General features: G+C 50.5%; 1 protein-coding gene across 2 annotated transcripts in view; it reads right to left on the bottom strand.

The window, feature by feature from the left end:
• Window positions 1–19,582, bottom strand: part of NMT1 (N-myristoyltransferase 1) — a 34,674-nt gene extending 15,092 nt beyond the window's left edge. Inside the window, exons 1-3 of one of the 2 annotated variants that reach the window (XM_054014530.1) lie at window positions 19,434–19,582; window positions 6,135–6,243; window positions 4,144–4,285 (exon numbers count right to left, since the gene is read on the bottom strand). In XM_054014530.1, the coding sequence (XP_053870505.1) occupies window positions 4,144–4,285; window positions 6,135–6,243; window positions 19,434–19,561 (379 nt within the window). In that variant the 5' untranslated portion in view covers window positions 19,562–19,582. The remainder of the gene's footprint in view (window positions 1–4,143; window positions 4,286–6,134; window positions 6,244–19,433) is intronic. The other variant, XM_054014531.1, reaches the window with a different exon arrangement.
• Window positions 19,583–20,585: the final 1,003 nt, after the last annotated feature.

Below are 20,585 nucleotides of genomic sequence, written 5' to 3'. Positions count from 1 at the left end.
TTTAATAGTACACAGCAACACTATGCCATGGATCTGAGGAACTGAATAGCTCATTCCATTGAAACTGCAGGGCAGGTTTGGGGGAGCAGAGTTGGACTCTGACTGGGCCCAGGGCTAAGAAGTGGACAGGCACTGGCTTTACGCCTCACTTAGAAGGTGACACTTCCTCACCAGCCGCCTGCTGGTCTCTGGTACTGGTTTATTTCATACTCTGAGGGAAGGGTGCCTCTATGGAATCATTAACTGCTCCCTGCAGATGCTGGTTCTTCCTCAGTTTCCCATTTCATTACTGACAAAACCCAACCTCCTTAGTGGGTCACATCTCAAAGTCACAGCCCGAGATGGTATTAGCTGGAGGCCACAAACAGCAGATCTTTCTCTTCATGGATTTGCACCATCATAGTCCTTGGCCTACCAGCCAGCCCTTTCCCGAAACTCCCCCGTTGTCTGCAATACCCTCCTGGAAGCTTCCAAAGGAGCGTTTCTCCCTGCCAGCTCCAGCCTTTGCCATTTGGCAAACGTCAGCATTTCCCATCCACTGTGCTTTAAATGCAGTTGAAATTAACAAGGCTACTTTTGTTTAACTACTGTGACTCCTAAAGCACTTTATCAAGCCAAGAGATCTCGATTTGGGCACCAGCCATACTGGGAGGTTAGCAAAGCCCAGGAAGTGCTAATTAAGTGCCACTGAAAAGAAAGTACAACACTTTTTTTTTTTATGGGAGGCATGAAGACAAAGATTAAAACAAATCTAGGCAATGGAGAGGTGAATTTAAGATCCAAACAAGAACACAGAGCATTAATTACCCCAGCACCTGGAGCAACTCCCATCGCTCTCAATGGATGCGGAGCACGAGAAAATCTGGCCCCTCAAACCCAGACTACTTTTGTTTACCAGATTCGAAGCAGCATCGGACAGGTCATGCTGCGTGCTTGATACTGTCCTTTCACCAAACACCAGGGGAGACAGCATGGTGTAGCATTGAGAGCCGGGAGTGGGGGTGTTTCAGTCAGTCCTGAGCTCTGGTGCCAACCCTACCACTGATCTGGTCTCTGGACAAGCCCCTGATCATTCTATGTCTCGTTTCCCATCCGTGAAATGGAGACAACACCTTCTGCTTTACAGGGGTTTGTGATGCTTAACTGACGGTTACAAAGCCCTTTGGGATCCTCACACGCTATAGGTTCTGATTCCCACCCCCATGACACCTACAGCACACTGGTATGTTACAGTAACCATCCAGACAACAGAACAAGGACCGAGTCTGGTGCCAGACTACCTGGGAGCTCATGCCCTTCCACAGAACAGCCCTTCCAGGAAGCCAGATACACTGGTACGGTGCCAGTGCTGACAAATGGATACAGAGCTAGCCAGACAGGACATGGTCGGCAAGGGGAATCAGACAGAGGCTTCTTCAAAGGAGTTGCTGAAAAGAGCCAATTTCCCAGTCACCACAAGGAGGAACAAACCCCGGGTTACTTAAGAAAACGAACAGTTTGGCCATTGTGATTTAAAGCTCTTCTCAGCTCCGTTTGGACTAGGCTGGGAGTTGCCAGACGCAGAAAGAAGAAGCAATGCAATCACACAGACACCAGGGGAGTTTCTGCAGAGATCTGCTCCGATTCCTCTAGGACGCAAAGTCCTTCCAGAGACACGGCGCTCTACATCAAAGAGCTTCTCTTCCTTTCAAAACCATTCATCAGCTGAGCTTTCTGGCCAGGACAGAGGAACGGCTTATTACTGGACAGCATCACTTCAGTGCCCACTCCCCAAGTGTCAGACAGTTATTAGTGCGCAAGTGACCCAGAAATCCCCCTCCGAACAGGGTCAGCACAAGTCTTACCAGGGGAAGCTGATGCTTTTCCAAAGAACAACTCCAGAGATAATGGCAGGCCAGCTTGGCCAGCTGAACTATGAGCAGATCAGACTTCTTGTCACGATCCCGCCCCTGCTGAGGAGATTTACCGCTTTTCCCTTACGTCGAGAGATTGAGAGCAGACTAGTGGGCGTCAGGATTCCTGGATTTGATTACCAGCTCTGCCAGCATTGCTGTGACGCTGGTGCAAAGTCTGGGTCTCAGTGTCCCCGCTGTCGAACAGGGAAGCCGATTAACGAGTACGTACAAAGCGCTTGGAGATCCCGGCACTTTCATAGGCCCAAAGTGCTGCTATATTCGTACATTTCTAGCAAGACTCCTTAACCCGGCCAGCAAAACTTGTAGCGCCTGCAAACACTGCAGCTGGACACCCAGCTAGTCCCAGTGATCAGCACAGAGGCCAGGAAGCACGACTCCGGGAGGTGCAGACACTCGCTCATCCAGAGTACTGGCAGGGGGATGCGGCATGTGGTGACTAGCCCCACTACAGCTCATCTTCTAAACGACAGGGGCCACAGTCCTGGACCTACCCAGGCTCTCCAAGAGCAGCACTGCAGACCTGTCGCTCAGCAGCGTGAGCTGGCTCAGGCTCAGCAGAGCCCCTTTCCGGGCAAGGGATTTACAGACACACACGGGAAGAAGTTGAACAATGTGCCCCGAGTCCTGCTCCCATCACTGACTCCCCCCAGTTGTAATGGCACCATAAGAACGGCCAGACTGGGTCAGACCAATGGTCCTTCTAGCCCAGTGTCCTGTCTGTGACAGTGGCTGGTGCCAGAAGCTTCACGGGAGTGAACAGAACAGGGGAGTTTACTGAGTGATCCATCCCCCGTCGTCCTCTCCCAGCCTCCGGCAGCCAGAGGTCTAGGGACACCCAGAGCAGGGGGTTGTGTCCCTGACCATCTTGGCTAACAGCCAATGATAGGCCTGTCCTCCATGAACTTGTCTAATTCTTTTTTGAACCCAGTTATACTTTTGGCCTTTACAACATCCCCTGGCAATGAGTTCCACAGGTTGACTGTCTGTTATAGGAAAAGATTCTTCCTTTTGTTTGTTTTAAACCTGCTGACTATTAATTTTGTTGGGTGACCCCTGGTTCATTGTGATACGAAGGGGTAAATAATACTTCCTTATTCAAGTACTTGAATAGGAGAAGAGGGGATTTGAAATAAGTTAAATTAAGAGAGACTTGAATATGACCTGTGGAGATCTCAGCAATCTTCCTTGGAACTTGGCAAAACTGCTCAAAGTCAGGGTTGGTTTAACTGCTAAAGGAACTCGGAACCAGCAGTTTCCACTGACAAAACAAATATGAGCAAATGTTATGGCTCTGACTTTAAAAATATTATTTTCAACTGCAAACTTATACCAACTTAAGTGGGGCCTTTGGGATCTTGGCAATTTATGTTTCAAATATTGGATATCCCTGTGGAGATCTCAGCAATCTTCCTTGGAACTTGGCAAAACTGCTCAAAGTCAGGGTTGGTTTAACTGCTAAAGGAACTCGGAACCAGCAGTTTCCACTGACAAAACAAATATGAGCAAATGTTATGGCTCTGACTTTAAAAATATTATTTTCAACTGCAAACTTATACCAACTTAAGTGGGGCCTTTGGGATCTTGGCAATTTATGTTTCAAATATTGGATATCCCCTGTGCTTGGGATGTGCTGGGTGGTGGTATTATTATGGAAGAATAACAAAATGAAGGAAACCCATCTAGGCCAGCCCAAATATTAAGGCGATGGGTCCAAAAAGAGAATCTTGACAGAGAGCCTTACAAGTCAGTTATGATAATGGACTGGCCCTGGCACAAGTCTTAGTCACCTATTTGCACCATGACAATAGTGGAAAAACAATGGAAGGAAACAGTCTAGTGGATCAGGCACTAGAATGGGACTCAGAACACGTGGGTTCAATTCCTGACTCTGCCATGGACTCCCAGTGTGACCTTGGGCCAGTCCTTTAGTCTCCCCGCGTCTCAGTTTCTCCCATCTGTAAGACACGGATAAGGTTTCTCTCTCTCACCTGGGTGCTGGGAGGATGGAATCCATTTATAGTGATGAGGGACAGACGAGTATCAAGATACAAAGAGAATGATAAATATTGACCAACCAAAAACCTGCTTCAGGCAAGGCTGGGCTAGGCAGACTCCGGATGCAGAAGTTTGGGGTTTACCACCACCCAGGACACAGTGACACAGCCACAGTCGGGGTGAAGGGATCCAGGACACACAAGCATAGGAAGGATGCCCATAAGGTACATACCTAGTTTGGGTACTGGCTGTGTGTCCCAGAACTGGTAGCTGCGCTTGCTGGCCTCCTCCATGGTCTTGGCAGGTCCCTGACCTACAGAGAACAATTCAATGGCTTTCTGAATCTCCTGGATCCTCTCGGCTGGCAGTTTCACCTGAGTAGCAGAGAAAGGGACACAAGAAGACAGACCAGTGAGTCACGCTACCAGACTCTGTCAGCTCCTGGAGCTTGAGTCTAAAACAGACAAGGCAGGTCCTGCCACCTGTGCCTGGACTTGCTCCGGGCATTTGAATGAGGGCGGAGCTTGTGGGTGGGGAGGTGCAGGGAGCACAAAGGATATCATTGCCAGTCCTGCTCGTGGCTCTCCCACAATGCTCTGTGGAATGACATCACCATGCACCCCCAGCTCCAGGACGTTAGCGGCGTCCAAGGCACGCCTGTATTAAGAAACTGTAAAGTGCAAGCAGGGGAGCCCAGGGGCCAGCAGGACAAGGGAAGTGAGCCATCCTCCAGGCCTCCCTTTGGGCTAGAAGAGGGGCCAGCAGACACTCACCAACACTCGGCTGCCATGGGGAGAGCCGCTTTGGCCCCATCTTTCACCTCATATTAAGCCAGGGAATCGCAGCCGCCAGCCGAGCTGCTAGGTGATGCAAACAGCAGCAAAACACCCTGGCCATTAGAGCCAAGGGAAATGAGCGCAGCAGCATGGTCCTCTCTCCCCGCATCCTGCCCTGCCCAGCCCCCCACCTCCTCCTCTCTAGTGATGCAGCATTTGTATTCGGATAGTGCCCAGAGGCTCCCACTGCGCTCAGAGCTGGCCACACACCATCCAAAGCCCAAAGGACCCCCAGAGGGGCTGTCAGTGACAGAGCCGGGAACAGAGTCCCCGGCCAGTGCCCTACACACTGGGCCAGTGTCTCTTAGGGCAGTTTCTCCCCCTTCCCCGCCACCTACCCCCCATCCAGTGCTGCTGCTGAGCAGCGCTGCTTAAAGGTGGCGAGGAGTCAGCTGCCTTAAGCACACAGCCCCTGCTGCTTCTCCAGTAGCTGGGGCAGAGCACAGTGCAGACCCAGGGGAGGGAGAGAGCAGCCCAGCCAGCAGTAGCCACTCCTACTGCCCCAGCCAGCAGCACCCTCGTCACCCGCACCCCCCCGCCACACGCCACGCACCCAGGGTTACCCACAGTCCCTGGGGGAGCCCATGGATTAGAATAATAGAATCACAGAACTGGAAGGGACCTCGAGAGGTCTCTAGGCCAGTCCCCTGCACTCAAGGCAGGACTAAGGATTATCTAGACCCTCCCTGACAGGTGTTTGTCCAACCTGCTCTTCAACCTCCCCAAGGATGGAGATTCCACCACCTCCCTAGGCAATTTATTCCAGTGCTTCACCACCCTGACAGTCAGGAACTTTTTCCTAATGTCCAACCTAGACCTCCCTTGCTGCAATTTAATTTGATTGTGGGACTGGAGTTCACTGCTTTGGGGTGCAGACAGTTTGAAGCCCCCAGAATTGAGCAAATCAGGATCAGATGTTCTCCAAAAAGCAGAAAATACTGGCCCTGTCTCCAGTGCAGGCAAGGGAGGGACACTGGCAGGCGGTGGAAGGGTCTAGCTGGCGCAGAGAGCAGCGAGCTTCTCCTGGCCACCTCACAGCAAGGCGGCAGCTGACTTGCCACAAGCGCCAGTCTGGGCATGCTTACTACAGCACCGGCGCTAGTTTGGATTTCCTAGCAAAGGGTCGTGTCCAGGCCTAGATCTGTCCACAAACATCTGCTAGCATCAGTGGGAGTTCTGGCACATGGATCCAGGCTCGGAGAGGGCCCTAAATCTTAGAGCTCTGAGTAACAGAATGCCAAGGGGAAGTCTCAGCATCTGTAGCCTCTTTCCCCACCCATGAGTCACGCTGGCGAGACACACACACGCGGGATATATTCTCTCTCCAAAGGGCAGGCTCTCATCTGGGGGAGCGAGCCACCAGCCCGATGGTCAGGGGACAGTTTACCTTTACGGGCTGATCCTGAGCCGGATCAAGTTGTTCTCCTTTCTCTTTCTTCCGTTTCTGTTTCTTTTTCTTCTTTTTGGCTCCACTGTCATCCACTGGACTTAAGCCACTAGGGAACAAAGGAAACATCATTGGAGCCTTTCCTGAGGACATTTATGCAGTCTGTGCAGCTCTAGAGAGAAAATAAAGGGCTCCCTGTTCTAAGTCAGACCCGAAGATGCATCACACCTGTTCCGGGAGCCTGAATAATCCGCAAACAAGGAATGCAGCCAAGAGAGCATTTCATGGGCTAGTTTCAAGCCCATTTCTTAGAGACAGCACCTCTCGGATAAAGCCTCCAATAAAGGAAGGTTAAAAATATTCATCCTTCTTCAGGCTAGTACCGCTGCCCAGCGCTGCAGGATCTGAGCACCTTCTGCCTAACCCAGACTGGGGGGCCAGAGGCTGGGGCGCCCCTCCCTCTCTGGGAAAGGGAAGTGCTCCGTGGGGTATGGGGGTGGGAATGGCTGACGCTGGGAACATTGTTCCAGTTACGAGGGGAAAGCTTCAGCAAAGAGGACGGTATGACGGCGTTTCCTGAGGACGTTCTGCCCGTGGCTCTGCCATGCTCGCTCCTGGGCCGTACAATCGACGTGAACCCCGAGGAGCACCGCTGTATTGGCGGGGGTTGGGGTTCAGAGCCCGAAACGTACGCTAACTTAGCGGAGACAATCTGTGAACTGCCCCACCACATAGGGAATTTTCTGTTCTTCTTGCTTTAGCTTACCAATTTGGGGAAGTTAATGGACCCGGCTCAAACTCTGTATTGGTACATCCACACCAGCGGCACAGCTTCTGAGGAGGGTTCACAGACATCCCCACCCAGGCACAGAGCAACCAGTAGGTGCTCGGGAGACAAGTGGCACAGGGAATGCTGGTAACTAAGAACCCTGAGACACAAGCCAATCACCACACCCCTCCTTAAACCTCAGAGCTCACCAAGCCAATGGCTCATCGGGCTGATGTGGCTAAAGCACCTCAGTTTCATAGCCAACAGTACCCAAGGGAGTGGCCAGCATCACGTCCGAGGGCCTTTGAGTGCCCTGACCTGAAGGATCAGGTGCCCATTTTACAGCTGGGTAAACTGGAGCTGGCCTTTCAGCGAGATTGCGCGAGACTCGAACCCACGACCTTCAGCAACTGCACCTGAAAATCACATTAACCCTCAGCTGCTCCTCAAAACCACAGGGACTAACCTGCAGGATCTGAACAAAACACAAAGGGCAAAATGTAGACGAGAAGGAAAGACGTCCCGCCCTGTGCAGAGCACGTGTAACACTGACTAGGCAGGGTCGGAGGTAAGGGGCAGTGAATGGAGTAGCCGATTCGAGAGTCAGACCTTTCTGCAGTAACTAGCCCTTCCCCAAAACATCCCAACGCCCCAGGAGCTGAGCAGCGGGCAGGTCAGTCAGGGAGGCCAGACAGGAGGTTAGCACTCCTGGGACGGGAGGACATTCTACCAAAGGGACCTTGAACACGAGGGCTACAGGTGGGCCCTACCAAATTCATGGCCATGAAAAATGTGGCACGAACCATGAAATCTGTTCTTTTGCGTGCTTTTACCCTGTACTATACAGATTTCACAGGGCAGACCAGCGTTTCTCAAAGTGGGGGTCCTGACCCAAAAGGAGGTCACAGGGAGGGTCGCAAGGATATTGTGTGTGTGTGTGTGTGTGGGGGGGGGGGGTATTGCCACCCTTACTTCTGCGCTGCCTTGAGAACTGGGTGGCCAGAGAGCGGCGGCTGCTAACTGGGTGCCCAGTTCTGAAGGCAGTGCCCTGCCAGCAGCAGCGCAGAAATAAGGGTGGCAATACCATCCCATACCACCCTTACTTCTGCGGCTGGTGGCGGCTCTGCCTTCAGAGCTGGGCTCCCGGCCAGCAGCCGCCGCTCGCAGCACAGAAATAAGGGTGGCAATACCATGACCCTCTTACAGTAACCTTGTGACCCCCAACCCCTTTTGGGTCAGGACTCCTACAGTTACAACACTCTCAAAATTCAGATTTAAATATCTGAAATCATGACATTAATGATTTTCAAAATCCGAGGACCGTGAAGTTGATCATAATGACCGTGAATTTGGTAGGGCCCTTCACATCAGGCGAGGGGAGAACAAGAAGTCTTTTGCTCCTCACAAGTCAGGTGACACATGTCGAATGGCTCTTCTTGAAAGGCTTTACTGTCCCTGTGGAACCAGCCGGCCCAGCCCCTGGCAATTGACCTGCCTTTGGAAGCTAAGACACAATATAACCAATCACATAGCACTGCTAGGCGGGCCAGGTGCCAGAATTCGAGCAGCACAGGCCCAGAGCGAGCAGCAGGAGCCCCTGGAGGAAGCCAGAAGGGGGATGTTTTGCAGCAAATGGGGAGAAGAGGCACCTTGGCCGCACACTCAGTCAGCAGCCCTCCACCCTCCAGCCCCAGAACCGCACCCAGACCAGAAAGGCCCCTGCCGAGCTCACTGGCCAGTTGGTTTGCAGACCCCAGACCACAGAGCATTTCTTCGGGTGTCAGACTCACAAACTGGCTATTATCTGCACTGGGCAAGACCTGCACAAAGAGAGATTTTGTTACAAGTCACAGTCCTGTCTGAGGTCCTGAGGGGCCACATCTTCAGGGCCTAGTTCTGTGAACTACGAGCTGCCCTCAGCTCCCCCGTCTGCCACAGGAGCCCCAGACACTCAGCACCTCGCAGAGTCGACACCAGGGTTACGCTGCCCATCACGGGAATGCAGAATTAACAAAGAAAAACCAGCAACATAACATAAGGGCCTGGAAAACGTACCGGCACTTTCTAGCTGAAGAACTAAGCTCACCAGCCAGGATAAAAACTAGAATTTAAACACTTCCCAGCTGCTGTAGCCAAACTCACTGCCCTCACCAGGGCTCCTGGCATCCCTCCACACGCCCCTTGCATGCCACCAGGGACTCCCTGCACCTCCGCCCGACCGCCACAGCAGGGGCTCTGTGTTCCCCCCCATCTCAGAGGCTCCGGGTACCTCCCATCCCTCCTCCCCACCCCATAGCAGGATCCTCTGTTCTCCCCGCATGCCAGGGGCTGTGCGTCACCCGTTTTCCCAATGCCAGGGGGTCTGTGTGCCAGGCCATTCTCCCCTCCCATTCCAGGGGCACTCTGCAGGGTTAAACTAACCAGGTTAGAGTGTCCACCACAGGAAGTTGGTCAGGAATAGCGGTTCCTGAATAACTCCATATGGAGATAAGCCCAGAGTCATTCAGGGTGTCAATATTTTAACTCTACTGGGAGGCAAGGCAGAGCGGAGATGGGGGTGGTGTTACACTGGAAGGTGTTAATGGCTGCCATCAACCAGTCTTTGATTTACAGTTTCAGAGTAACAGCCGTGTTAGTCTGTATCCGCAAAAAGAAGAACAGGAGTACTTGTGGCACCTTAGAGACTAACAATTTTATTAGAGCATAAGCTTTCGTGGACTACAGCCCACTTCTTCGGATGCATTTACAGTGAAGCTGCTTGGTCTACTAATCAGACGCCAGGGGCTTCACGGGTCCCCCATTTTTGGATATGCATCAAAATCAATAGGGTTTTGCCCCCTGGTGCCTAGAACATTCCCGACACTTTGGAATTGATCAGATACAGCGTTCACCATCAGACACCATCGGAGCGTCGCACCTGGCTTTGCTCAGCCGGGAAGCGAAACAGCGGCAGGCGGCGCTGGAGCTAGTCACTGGGCCAGCGGAACGAAAATCGGGAACAGAGGGAAACGATGATCAGCAGAGGCCCCCACCACCCTCCCAGCAATCAGGGGGCTCTGGGGCCAAGGAGTGGGCTCCTTTTCCTGTCCTCCTCTTCCCTGCCTGTAGGGAGAGAGGGCAGGTGGGCTACCAGCCAGCAGCTACCAAGGATGGCACAGCATCCTCACAGCCGCTGGGCTGCCACACGCAGCTATCTAAGATACTTCTCCTGCTCCCACTGCCATAGACTTGGGAGCTAGTGCAGTGCTACTGTCCCTATTGTAAGGCAGAGAGACTGGCTGTCTGCCCAAGGTCACGCAGGGAGTCTGTGGCAGAGCAAAAACTGAACCCAGGTCTTTTGAGACCCAGGCTAGTGCCGAACCACGCAGCCATCCTTCCTTTCAAGAGCCTGGCTTCTGCCCTGAGCTCCCTTCAGGCCTCTGGCTATTAGTTCTGTGCATGGGGCAAAGAGCTGAGTGGTGGCTGGGGTGGGAAAGATGGAGAAACTGACTCCACCATTTGATAGCACCCTTGGGGATGCTCACTGAGTCCCTGAACTTAGACTGATCACTGCTGTCAGGCTAAGACTGTGATTCCGCACCAGACAGATAGACACCTGCCCCCCCACAGGCCCACTGACAACACCAGGGCTGTGCAGGCACGTAGCTCTACCTGTACACAGCTCAGCGCAGGACTAGAGTTAACCGAGGAGCGGAGACAAGTGGACGGAGCAGGGCAGAGCCCGGAGGGAAAGGAACGCAAGACTGGCTGAGACCCACTGGAAGCCATGCAGGAGAAGGGTTAACGAAAGCTGGAGAGATGCAGTAAGTTACATTTTAAAAGAGGAGAGTGGGTTGAAAGTACACAAGTAAATACAGCACCCAGCTGTATTCAGATTCTCTCCCGAGTGAAACTGACCCAACTCTTCTTGGTTTCACTGCTGCCCACAGGGCTTCCAATAGCAGCAGTGAAACCGGACCAGACTAATCAGCTGTCACTACTGCAGCTGGGCAAGTCTCTGGAGTAGCAGCAGCAGCTGCACTGGAGAAGACAGTGCTGCATCAGTGCGCGGCTGGGCCGTGTCTTCACAGCCAAAAAGCAACTCCCTAATAAAAGCCTGGAGTCTGCAGACGTTGGCATTTGCCTGGGAAAGATTCCTACTCAGTTACACTAACTTGGCCTGATGGGCTCTCAAAGCCCAGGCTGGAGGCTCTTTGTAACTTCTTTTCTGAACATCTCGGCAGGTTTGAAAGCAGGTTGCTAGGCCAAGAGTGGTGGTGGTGGGGCGGGGGGGACATCGTTTCCTTTGCAAACGGCACATTTTATGCAGAAATCATTCAGACAAAAAGTGGGTCCCACCCAGACCATTTGTACGGTCACTTCGCAAAGTGGAACCACACTTAACAGCTTAAAACCATCCAGGCAACACGGCAGCATTTAGAGGAGACAGAACGAGAGCACTGTGAGTTTGCCAAGACATAGGGGGAACATGCCCAATTCCTGAAAAATTATTCATTGGTACCTTTAATAACGACCAGTGAGAGGAGCCCAGGTTCAGGGGTGTTTTGAACTGGAGGTTTAAAGAGGGGACTGAAAAGCCGAAGTCCTGAGCTCTGCCAGTGCTTGCTGGGTGACCTTGGGCAAGTCACTTCACCTCCACGTGCCTCCGTTTCGCCATCGGTACAATGGGAATGTAGTTCACCTGCCTCACTGGCGAGACACTTTGGACCTATAAATGCTGTGTAGTATAGGTCTCATCTGCAAGATGGCACCTCCAGAAACACAGGACCCGCACGGCGTTCTGGGGCAGTGCCGCGGTGCTGACTAAGAGGAAAGTAATCAACGCCACTTCCTACAGCAGTTGAAATATTCCTTGGAGTTCTCCTACCCAGTCAGCACATCTCTGCTTACTGTGCAAGCCGAGATCCCAGCCAGAGAGGGGCACGGCTGCAGGTTATGCCCGATGAAAAAAGTTCTTTTAAAATGTACACAGTGAATTTCCCCCCAACCGGCCCACAGAGAATTCAAATGACAGATCTGGTCACAGGCCTCGGTGTATTGCCCCAAAGGACGTTTGAACGCACCTTCTAACAGAGCAGTAAGGAGTCACCTTTCTGCTATATAGTGCAGGACCAGTAAAGTTCACTTGATTCACCCACAGTTACTATGGATGTCTTGGACCGTGTCTGTGCTATGGGGACTCCAGGCGCACGGCTGACGCGCTGTATTACGCAGATGTAACCCCGTACAGCGACAAAGGGCTTTTTTTGTTTGTGTAGGAACATCACCTCCTCAAGTGACAGGGACATTCTTCCATTCACTTCGCTGCGTCTATGCCGGGGGTGAGGCCGGCGTAGCTACTGTGCTCAGGGGTTGGATTCTTCACACCACTGAGGGTCGATACTATGTCGATCCAGCCTTAGAGTGATCTTCTACCCCAGTGCCTCTAAAGCAGCGCCGTGCTCCTGCCCAGCCCTACACGCTCTGCTGGTTTCCCGTCAGCGCCTGCGCGGAAAAGCCGGCTGAGCGCCAATCTGTCTCATGAATCAAACTCCCGGGTGAGTGCGGACGCTGCAGTGCCTATGGCTGGTGGGGGCGTATGAAGCAGAAACAAACCAGATGGATTTTCCGGCTGCCAGGCTGGGTTTTTGAGGGGAAGCAGTTAAAAGAATCTTGTCCTGATCTGCAAATGGAGCAGCTGCGATATGGAAGATACCGAGGGAGACTAACTAGAGACCTGCCATTTCTAGGTGGCTACTTCCTGTGGCCCAGGGAGGCTACCTGCACTACGGAGCAATGCACGCTCCTGGACGACAGAAATGTCTGCACTGGTGTTCAAAGGGGTAATCGCCCTACGTGGCACATGGGACCTTCGAGACCTTCACACTGCAGCCTCGGTAATTAAGGGCAAAACTGACCAAGAGACACAGGGCTCGTAGGCCAAGGAGAAGCAGGACTATCACACAGGAATCCTGATCTGTCTCAGAATTTACTCTCTTTGCCTTGCTATGTAAAACCTCAAGGCTCTTCTTTCTCCACTTGGGTGATGGGGAACAAACTTCGGCCTTGTCTACACGAGCGACATTCAACATCTTCAGACCCATGTGCTCGCCACGCACACGGACAAGGCCCTTCATGCCCACACTCAGACGGGCTCCAGGCAGCAAACTGGTGCCAAAGGCCATTTCAGTGCCAATGCAGCTGGCGGTCGCTGGTGTAACAGCGCAAAGAGTGCCTGCTTTCCTATGGTTCCACAGTACACCTGCAGCTTCTCGAGAGCTCCCTGAACCCACTCCAATGGGCTAGAATAGTGCCGGCTTGGCCACGGCGCAAATCTGCCCTTATCGAGTTTCTGTCTGAAGCAATGGGATCTTCCCAACAGTGCTAACAGGGTTCCATTTCCTCGAATCATCCTTGAAACCCTGAGACTCTGCCAGACGGGGTGGGTGGGAAGCACATTGTTATCATGTTCCTGCAGGACATTTCTCGTAACTTTCCAAATTGCCCAGAGGCTCTAAGCAGAAGCCACCGCTCCTCCCAATGAATTGAATTCACTCCCATCCAGGCTTTTAAGCTCTCTGCCGGGAAATGAATCTGGTTACTGCATGTTGTAGGCAACGGGAAGTGCAGCAAAGGTTGTATGGTGAAAGAGCTGGCTCACCCCTTCCTCCCTCCCGCCGTTTGCGATGGATAGCATCTCGGGCGCATCGCAGGGACGGGGAAAGGAGCTGAAATCTCCACCTTGGAACGGACATTCAAACAAAGCAGGGTAGAATATTTAAGCGAACTATCCAGGCAGGTCCCAGGCTAGATTTTACCTGGATGTGGAGGCATTCACTGCAAAGAGCATAATCAACCTTAACTGAAAACTGACTGAAATGTCAAACGTAGCCAAAAATCTAGAAACACACAAGCACCGAAATCCCTGGTTATACAGTCAGGACAGTAACATCATGAGAGGTTTTTAAGGTCAGGCTTGACAAAGCCCTGGCTGGGACGATTTAGTTGGGAATTGGTCCTGCTTTGAGCAGGGGGTTGGACTAGATACCTCCTGAGGTCCCTTCCAACTCTGATATTCTATGATTCTATTCCCTGTGTGACTTCAGATCTTCGTTTTCAAGAGCGTGTGGTGGGGACAGAATCTTTCAAACTGCCAGCACTGCCAACTCAACCTGGGTTCGCGGAGTCCTGGCTGCCTCAGAGTCAGTCAGAGCTTAGCTGACACTTCTGATGAAGCAAAGCAGACTCCAGCTTGTTCTCCCTTGATTTTATCAGCTCCTACCAGGAGAAACACTTTGCATCAGTTAAGGCATCAGGTGTGACCCAGACACAGATGGAAGAGATACACTGGGTAACAAAGAGCTATTTTTTATAGTCACTTTTCTGACCATAACCTGAAATGCAAACCGAAAGTCGCAGGAGTTTTGTTACTCAAAAAGGGAGAGAGAAAAAATTCAGAGACTAAAGGAAAGAAAATGGCACCAAATCCTTTCAGTTCTCCTCCAACGCCCCCCAGCCCCCCGAAAGCTTGAAATGTAGTTGTAGATGCTCACATACCAGACTGAAGGACCTACATAAACTCCCCCCTGCAGAGCTGAGCTCCCTGGTCAAAAAGATCCCAAACGTCAGTCAGTGAGATCATTTTCTGTCCCATATTTAGATGCCTGAAAATCTTTCTGGCAAACCCACTGCTAATCAGGCCCGATACTTACACAGGTAATCTCATTAGAATCCAGAAGCCTGGGAGAAGGAAGGCTGAATGATATTTTTAAGAGGCTGTCCAGATGGCGAATTACATGTTGTGGGGCAGAAAGCACAAGAACGTAAATACAGCATTAAGTGCTATTGTGCTCTATACCAGGCCGGGCCCTGAGATCTCCCTGACACTGTTTAGGAAGGCAGCAAGCCCGTCTCTGGTATCGAAAAGGTTGAGATACACTGCTCTATACCATTTAGAAACTAAACTCCATGGAGTTCCTCTGATGGGGGATTTACAGAACATGTCCCTTCATGGTGCAGTTGTGGTCCTGCCTGTACAGACAGCACAAGGGAGTAGTGTAAAGCTTCCCCTTCCCCACAGCCAGCACAGCAACGTCCCTGCTTTTCACACCCACAAAGGCGGCCCATTGTGCTGCCGCCTGCAGTGATTCTACATTGTGCACTGATGCCCACTCGGGAGGGCACCATGTGACCCATGTCAAGTGTGAACCCAAGGTCTCTAGAAGGGAACATCACCATTGTGTTTCCTGCTACAATCTCCACTTCTGGACCACGCTACACCCAATGTCCAAATACTTCTTGATCTATACTGATAGAAGACACCACCGAAATGCAGCCATCTCAGGTGTGGAGAGTGGCAGTCAACTGGCACACAGCACAACAGTGGTGGGGGAGGACGCTGTGCCACGGACCAACGCTACAACGGTTTACAGGCTTCCTACAGATGAGAGCACAATCAAGAATAGGACTTGTTTTCTTTCTATGAACACATTTTGTTTTAAAACGAACAGTGATCAGAGGAAAGATTAAATTAGACTCACTCTCTAGAAAAGGAAACTGTTCAACCTTATCACAGACTCTTTGAAACAGGCTCAGTTGATATTTTACAGCACTGATATACCAGCAAATCAGAGATGCCTCAGTTCCTCTCCTTCCTACCCTTAAAAAACCAAACAGTCAGCACTATTGCTAATAATAAAGTTAGACCTGGATTTTTTCAGTCGTGTAACAAAAACACAAAGGCCCTTTGACAGGGAATAGGGCACTGAGGGGAGAGAGAACTCCCCGAATCGTTTTGCAAGTCCATTTAGCAAACAGTTGCGTAACAGGTGGCATATTAAGGCTGAATTTCAAAATGCTTCTCCCCACCCCAATTTGTTGTTTGATCACATGAACTGTGGGCAGCTCGAGTAACTAGATAAATGAATTGTGTGCATGTTAGTCTAATACGAGCATGAGAAATCACCAAAAAGGAAACCGCTCAGATGGGGTTCCAGAATTGTTCATTTTCTTCCTCTTTGGTCTTTTCTCTTTCAGAGTCCTTTGATTGTGGGGGAAAAGTGTTTGGGTGAGTCTTCAAGGCACGTATTCAATATCAGTACATCTATTGTGGAAGCAGAATTAAAGCAGGATAAATGTCTTAGTCAATTTAAGGATTGAATGAAAGGTAGCCCTAACCCTAACAACGCGAGAGTTGTAAAAGATGCTGTTTTTCGCCTCGCTTTTCGTTGATAAGGATGGAATGCTGATTTACGCAGAAACCTTGAGATAAGGTAGTGTCTGGAGGGAGTTTGTGTAACGGGAAGGTATAAATACTTGTCTTATACTGCTTGTAGGGGGAAGATCTGCCTAAGGTCAGGGGGACCCTTTATCTGACTGCAGCCTTCCCTTGCCATTGTTCATAATAAACTGTCTCTGACTTGTTGCTAACAAACGCAGAGTGAGGACTTGTTTTCTTCCACACTATGGACTCCGCTTTCTAACTTCATTGCCACTCAAAAAGGAGTTTTAAACTTTCCAAACACCTTTGCGACATCTAGCCTGGACACCCCGATATCTATTCCACACGGCAAACGTTTGACATTTGTTAGGCTATGCCCACACCACTGCTGTAACGTAGACACGTTTTACATTGATGGATGGGTTTGGCCATCAATATCGTTAATCCACTGCTCCGAGAGCCGATAGCTACATCAACCGAAGAATCCTTCTGTCCACCTAGCGACGTCTACCTCAGGGGTCAGGCTGAGCTAACTATGGAATCGGGGTGCAAAATTTTTCACAGCCCTGAGCGATGTAGCTAGGTTGACTTGAGTTTTTGGTGAAGACCAGGACTTCATCTGTTAATTGTCATGTGCTAATTCTAGCGAAGACAAGGTAATTGTAGCTTCCCCATGTTAGGGTTTAAACTGTAACTTGGCTTGTCCACACTAGGATGCTAAAATAGGTTAAAAATAGACTTTCTTCCTTAATGAATACATGGCCTGGGAGTTTAAAACTCCGTTTGACTGGGCAATATCGTCAGAAAGCACAAAGCTGAGTCAGCAGTCGTGATCAAGCCCTGCTTCTCATCTCTGCTTGGATCTGGTCTTACAAACCAAATCAGGTCAGAGAAGGAAATTACAGCTTCCAAGCCCACAGCAAAGCTAACCCTATTCAATTAAGATGCAGTGCCCCACCCATGAGGCAAATGAAATATTACAGCAAGGCTGTGTTGACACAAGAAAGCTTCTTCGATATTTCCAGTCTGGTCTTTTATTAACTTTGGTTTCTTCACAAGTGATATTGCCTAATAAAAGCTGCTGACAAAGAGAGACTGCTCTTCAGCTGATGGTCTCTAAATCTCAGAGTACACCGACTGGGATCAAGGATATAAAAAACATAGAAAGTCGCTCAACTGAAGCACAGATTTGCACAGCACAAGCCAGGAACCTCTGGAAAAATGTGATCATACATGTGACTATCGGCTCCAGTGTGTAAACGAAAATGCACGCACAGTGGGTTTAATAGGGGTGTGTGTGTGGGGGGGTGTCTCTTCTTTAAGCTACCCACATCACAGAAGTATTACCCATATCCTACTGTAGGCAGCAATAAGAAGATGGTGGAGAACAGAGCCCTAACATGGGTGCCATAAGCAGCCTTATACCTGGGACACTACAATTGCATTTCACACTAGAACTGTCAAAACCAGATCCACTATGTGAAACAGCAAAACAGAATGATTCTATTCATGAACCAGCTTCCTCAAGCTGTTATTTAGGTACCAAACTAGCAAAGATAGGTTGGGTAGGATAAAATCTCCAGCATAAATATTCCATAAAAAACCAGGTCATTACAAAACCCCCAATAGATTAGACAAGAATAGCAAAATGAGGCCCTCACATCTGGAATCAGAAGCATGCTATCTACAACTGTGTTTAGACACAGCTGGTGTAGCACAAGTCTGGCCTTGTTTCCCTGATCTATGTGACTAAACAAGGCCCAAGGAGTTAGTCAGCATCATACTCCACAGGGGAAAAAAATCCTGGCTCACACTAATCAGGAAAACCACGCTAAAATCCTGTTTAATCCTTGACCATAGGTACTACAATTCCTCTCACAGTGTGCACAGGGCCTAAAAAAATAAAGTTTCAAATACAGATCCCAAAGACACTGCCTTTCTTACACTGAGGTTAATCAACAGCCCAAGTATGAGAATAAAACCTCAGAATGAAACTTTGATGAAGTATTCCTACTCTATCTACAGAGCCCAGGGGTGTGCTACATGCTTGCTAACATGGAGAGCGGAGGAGCCGGTATGTCAGGAAAGGGACACCGAGGAGTCAGTCTCTGTGAGGATAATAAGTACCCTCGCCAGTTTGGGGCAGTAGGAAGGAACGCCTCTGAAGATTGCTGCCAGGTAAGCAATATAGAGTTACTCAGTTTGGGAACATCCTGCTCTACTGCAAAGACAGGATCCATCTACAACAAGAGTCTTGTCCGGAACATAGATCCCTCACCTCTTTTCTTGCTGTAGGTGCCCTATGTTCTTACAGCACTGACAGTTTTGCTGCCCCTAGACACATACATATTTTGCAAAACCCCTGATCCTTTTGATTTCTCGCTGTTTACAAAACTTCTGTTTTACACTGTAACCACTTTACAGTAAAAAGCAACAGAGGGTCCTGTGGCACCTTTAAGACTAACAGAAGTATTGGAGCATAAGCTTTCATGGGTGAACGCAAGGGCATCTGATGAAGTGGGCATTCACCCATGAAAGCTTATGCTCCAAAACTTCTGTTAGTCTTAAAGGTGCCACAGGACCCTCTGTTGCTTTTTACAGATTCAGACTAACACGGCTACTCCTCTGATACTTGACACTTTACAGTAATACATCATATTTGAATTTGGTCTTTAACACCTTCCAGCATGCAGAATGCAAAGCACCTGGCGAGTTATATTAGATGCAAGCCATATTTATGTGGAATCTTTCACTATATTTACATGATATGCTAGCTGGGCACAGGAGTTACTTCACCCACCAGTGAGATGCAGCCACCACTGAAGCGACAACAGTACACAGCAAACATGGCAGCAGTTTGAGAGTTAAAATCTCAGCTAGAAACTGCAGGTGGATTCGGGGATGAACTTACCCCAGCTGAAACCTGGCCAAGCCCTAGTGCAAAGCACCACAGGATCATCAATGACCCTGACCGTGCAGCCTCCCAGGCACCACAGCTAATGGTGGCAGTACCCAGGCATCACCAGCAGCTCCCTACCACAGATGACTCCCACTCCGGGTCCACACGGCACTACCCCTTGGAGGCTGCCCGGGGAAGTCTCCCATCCACGCCCTGCTAAGGCCTGACCCTGCTTAGCTTGCGAGACATGCTGCTGCAGCCCATGGGCCCCGCCCCTTTTGACTGGCAAAGGAGTTGGCCATTCACCGAGCGGAATGCCATCCTGCAGCCAATCAGGAGGCGCGAGTGGCGGAGCTAGGCGCACTTCCCGGCCGCAGCCTCTCTCAATGGGACGGGCCGGCTCCGCTCTGTGGGGCCCGGGGCCCCTCTTACCCCCGGTTGTAGCTGTGCTCTTCCTCGTTCTCGCAATCGCTGCAGTGCTCGTGATCATTCTCCTCCCCGGACGATCGCTGGGGCCTCGACGGCGGCCGCTTCACTGCTGTCTCACTGTCGTCCGCCATCTTGAAACAGGGCCTCGCCGGCTGCCGCGCCCCCACAGCTAGGCGAGCCGCGATTGGGCGGCGCCGCGTGGAGCATGCTGGAATTTGTAGTCGGCAATGAGATGAACGCGGAAGAGCCTGTTAAAGCGAAAGGGACTACAATTCCCATAATCCTTTGGGAGGAGGCTGCCGTGGTAGATAAGCTTGTTCATGACCGGGGCATGTTGGGATGTGTAGTATTCTTTTTAGTAGTCCCTTATTGAATCGAGGGGCTAGGAATTGTGACCTTATATTGGCCTTGGCTGCTCTGTGCAGAAGCTATCAATTTTTGATCAATAATGAGCCTTAGAACTATGAAGGCTTCGACACAGGTGCCTTGGTCTCAGAGTCTCGGAGGGGAACAGAAGTTAATGTTTAAAATCAAATTTACACAAGTTAAAAGGGAAGGTACTGCACATCTGGGGTTGGGTTTGGGTTATGGGGGATTGCAAGTATCGGTTACAAGGATCACGAGGTACATACATATCACATAACCAGCACAGATCCAGATTGGGGTGTGGAAGTTTTTAAAGCGTCAGTGAATAAGTGAAAAGAACAGGAGTACTTGCGGCACCTTAGAGACTAACAAATTTATTAGAGCATAAGCTTTCGTGGACTACAGCCCACTTCTTCGGATGCATCCGAAAAAGTGGGCTGTAGTCCACGAAAGCTTATGCTCTAATAAATTTGTTAGTCTCCAAGGTGCCGCAAGTACTCCTGTTCTTCTTTTTGCGGATACAGACTAACACGGCTGCTACTCTGAAACCAGTGAATAAGTGGGCTCAGATACGCCACCCATGGAATGTATTAAGAGTCCAAGTCAGCAGTGGTGTAGAGAATAAGTACATGGGTGGAGTATGTCCCTCGGTTCATCAGGGAAGGAAGTGGGTTATTTCCCTGGTCAGCGTTCTTGGTTACTCAACCTGGTACTGGCGGTGTCCCGTGATGTGTTCCATGTAGATGTCTCTGGACCACCTGATGGTGTCAGACACCATGGGCTGTCTCA

The sequence above is a fragment of the Malaclemys terrapin genome, chromosome 25 (genome assembly GCF_027887155.1).
Source record: "Malaclemys terrapin pileata isolate rMalTer1 chromosome 25, rMalTer1.hap1, whole genome shotgun sequence".
NCBI classification, from domain to species: Eukaryota; Metazoa; Chordata; order Testudines; family Emydidae; genus Malaclemys; species Malaclemys terrapin.
This window is presented reverse-complemented; position numbering and strand designations above follow the sequence as displayed.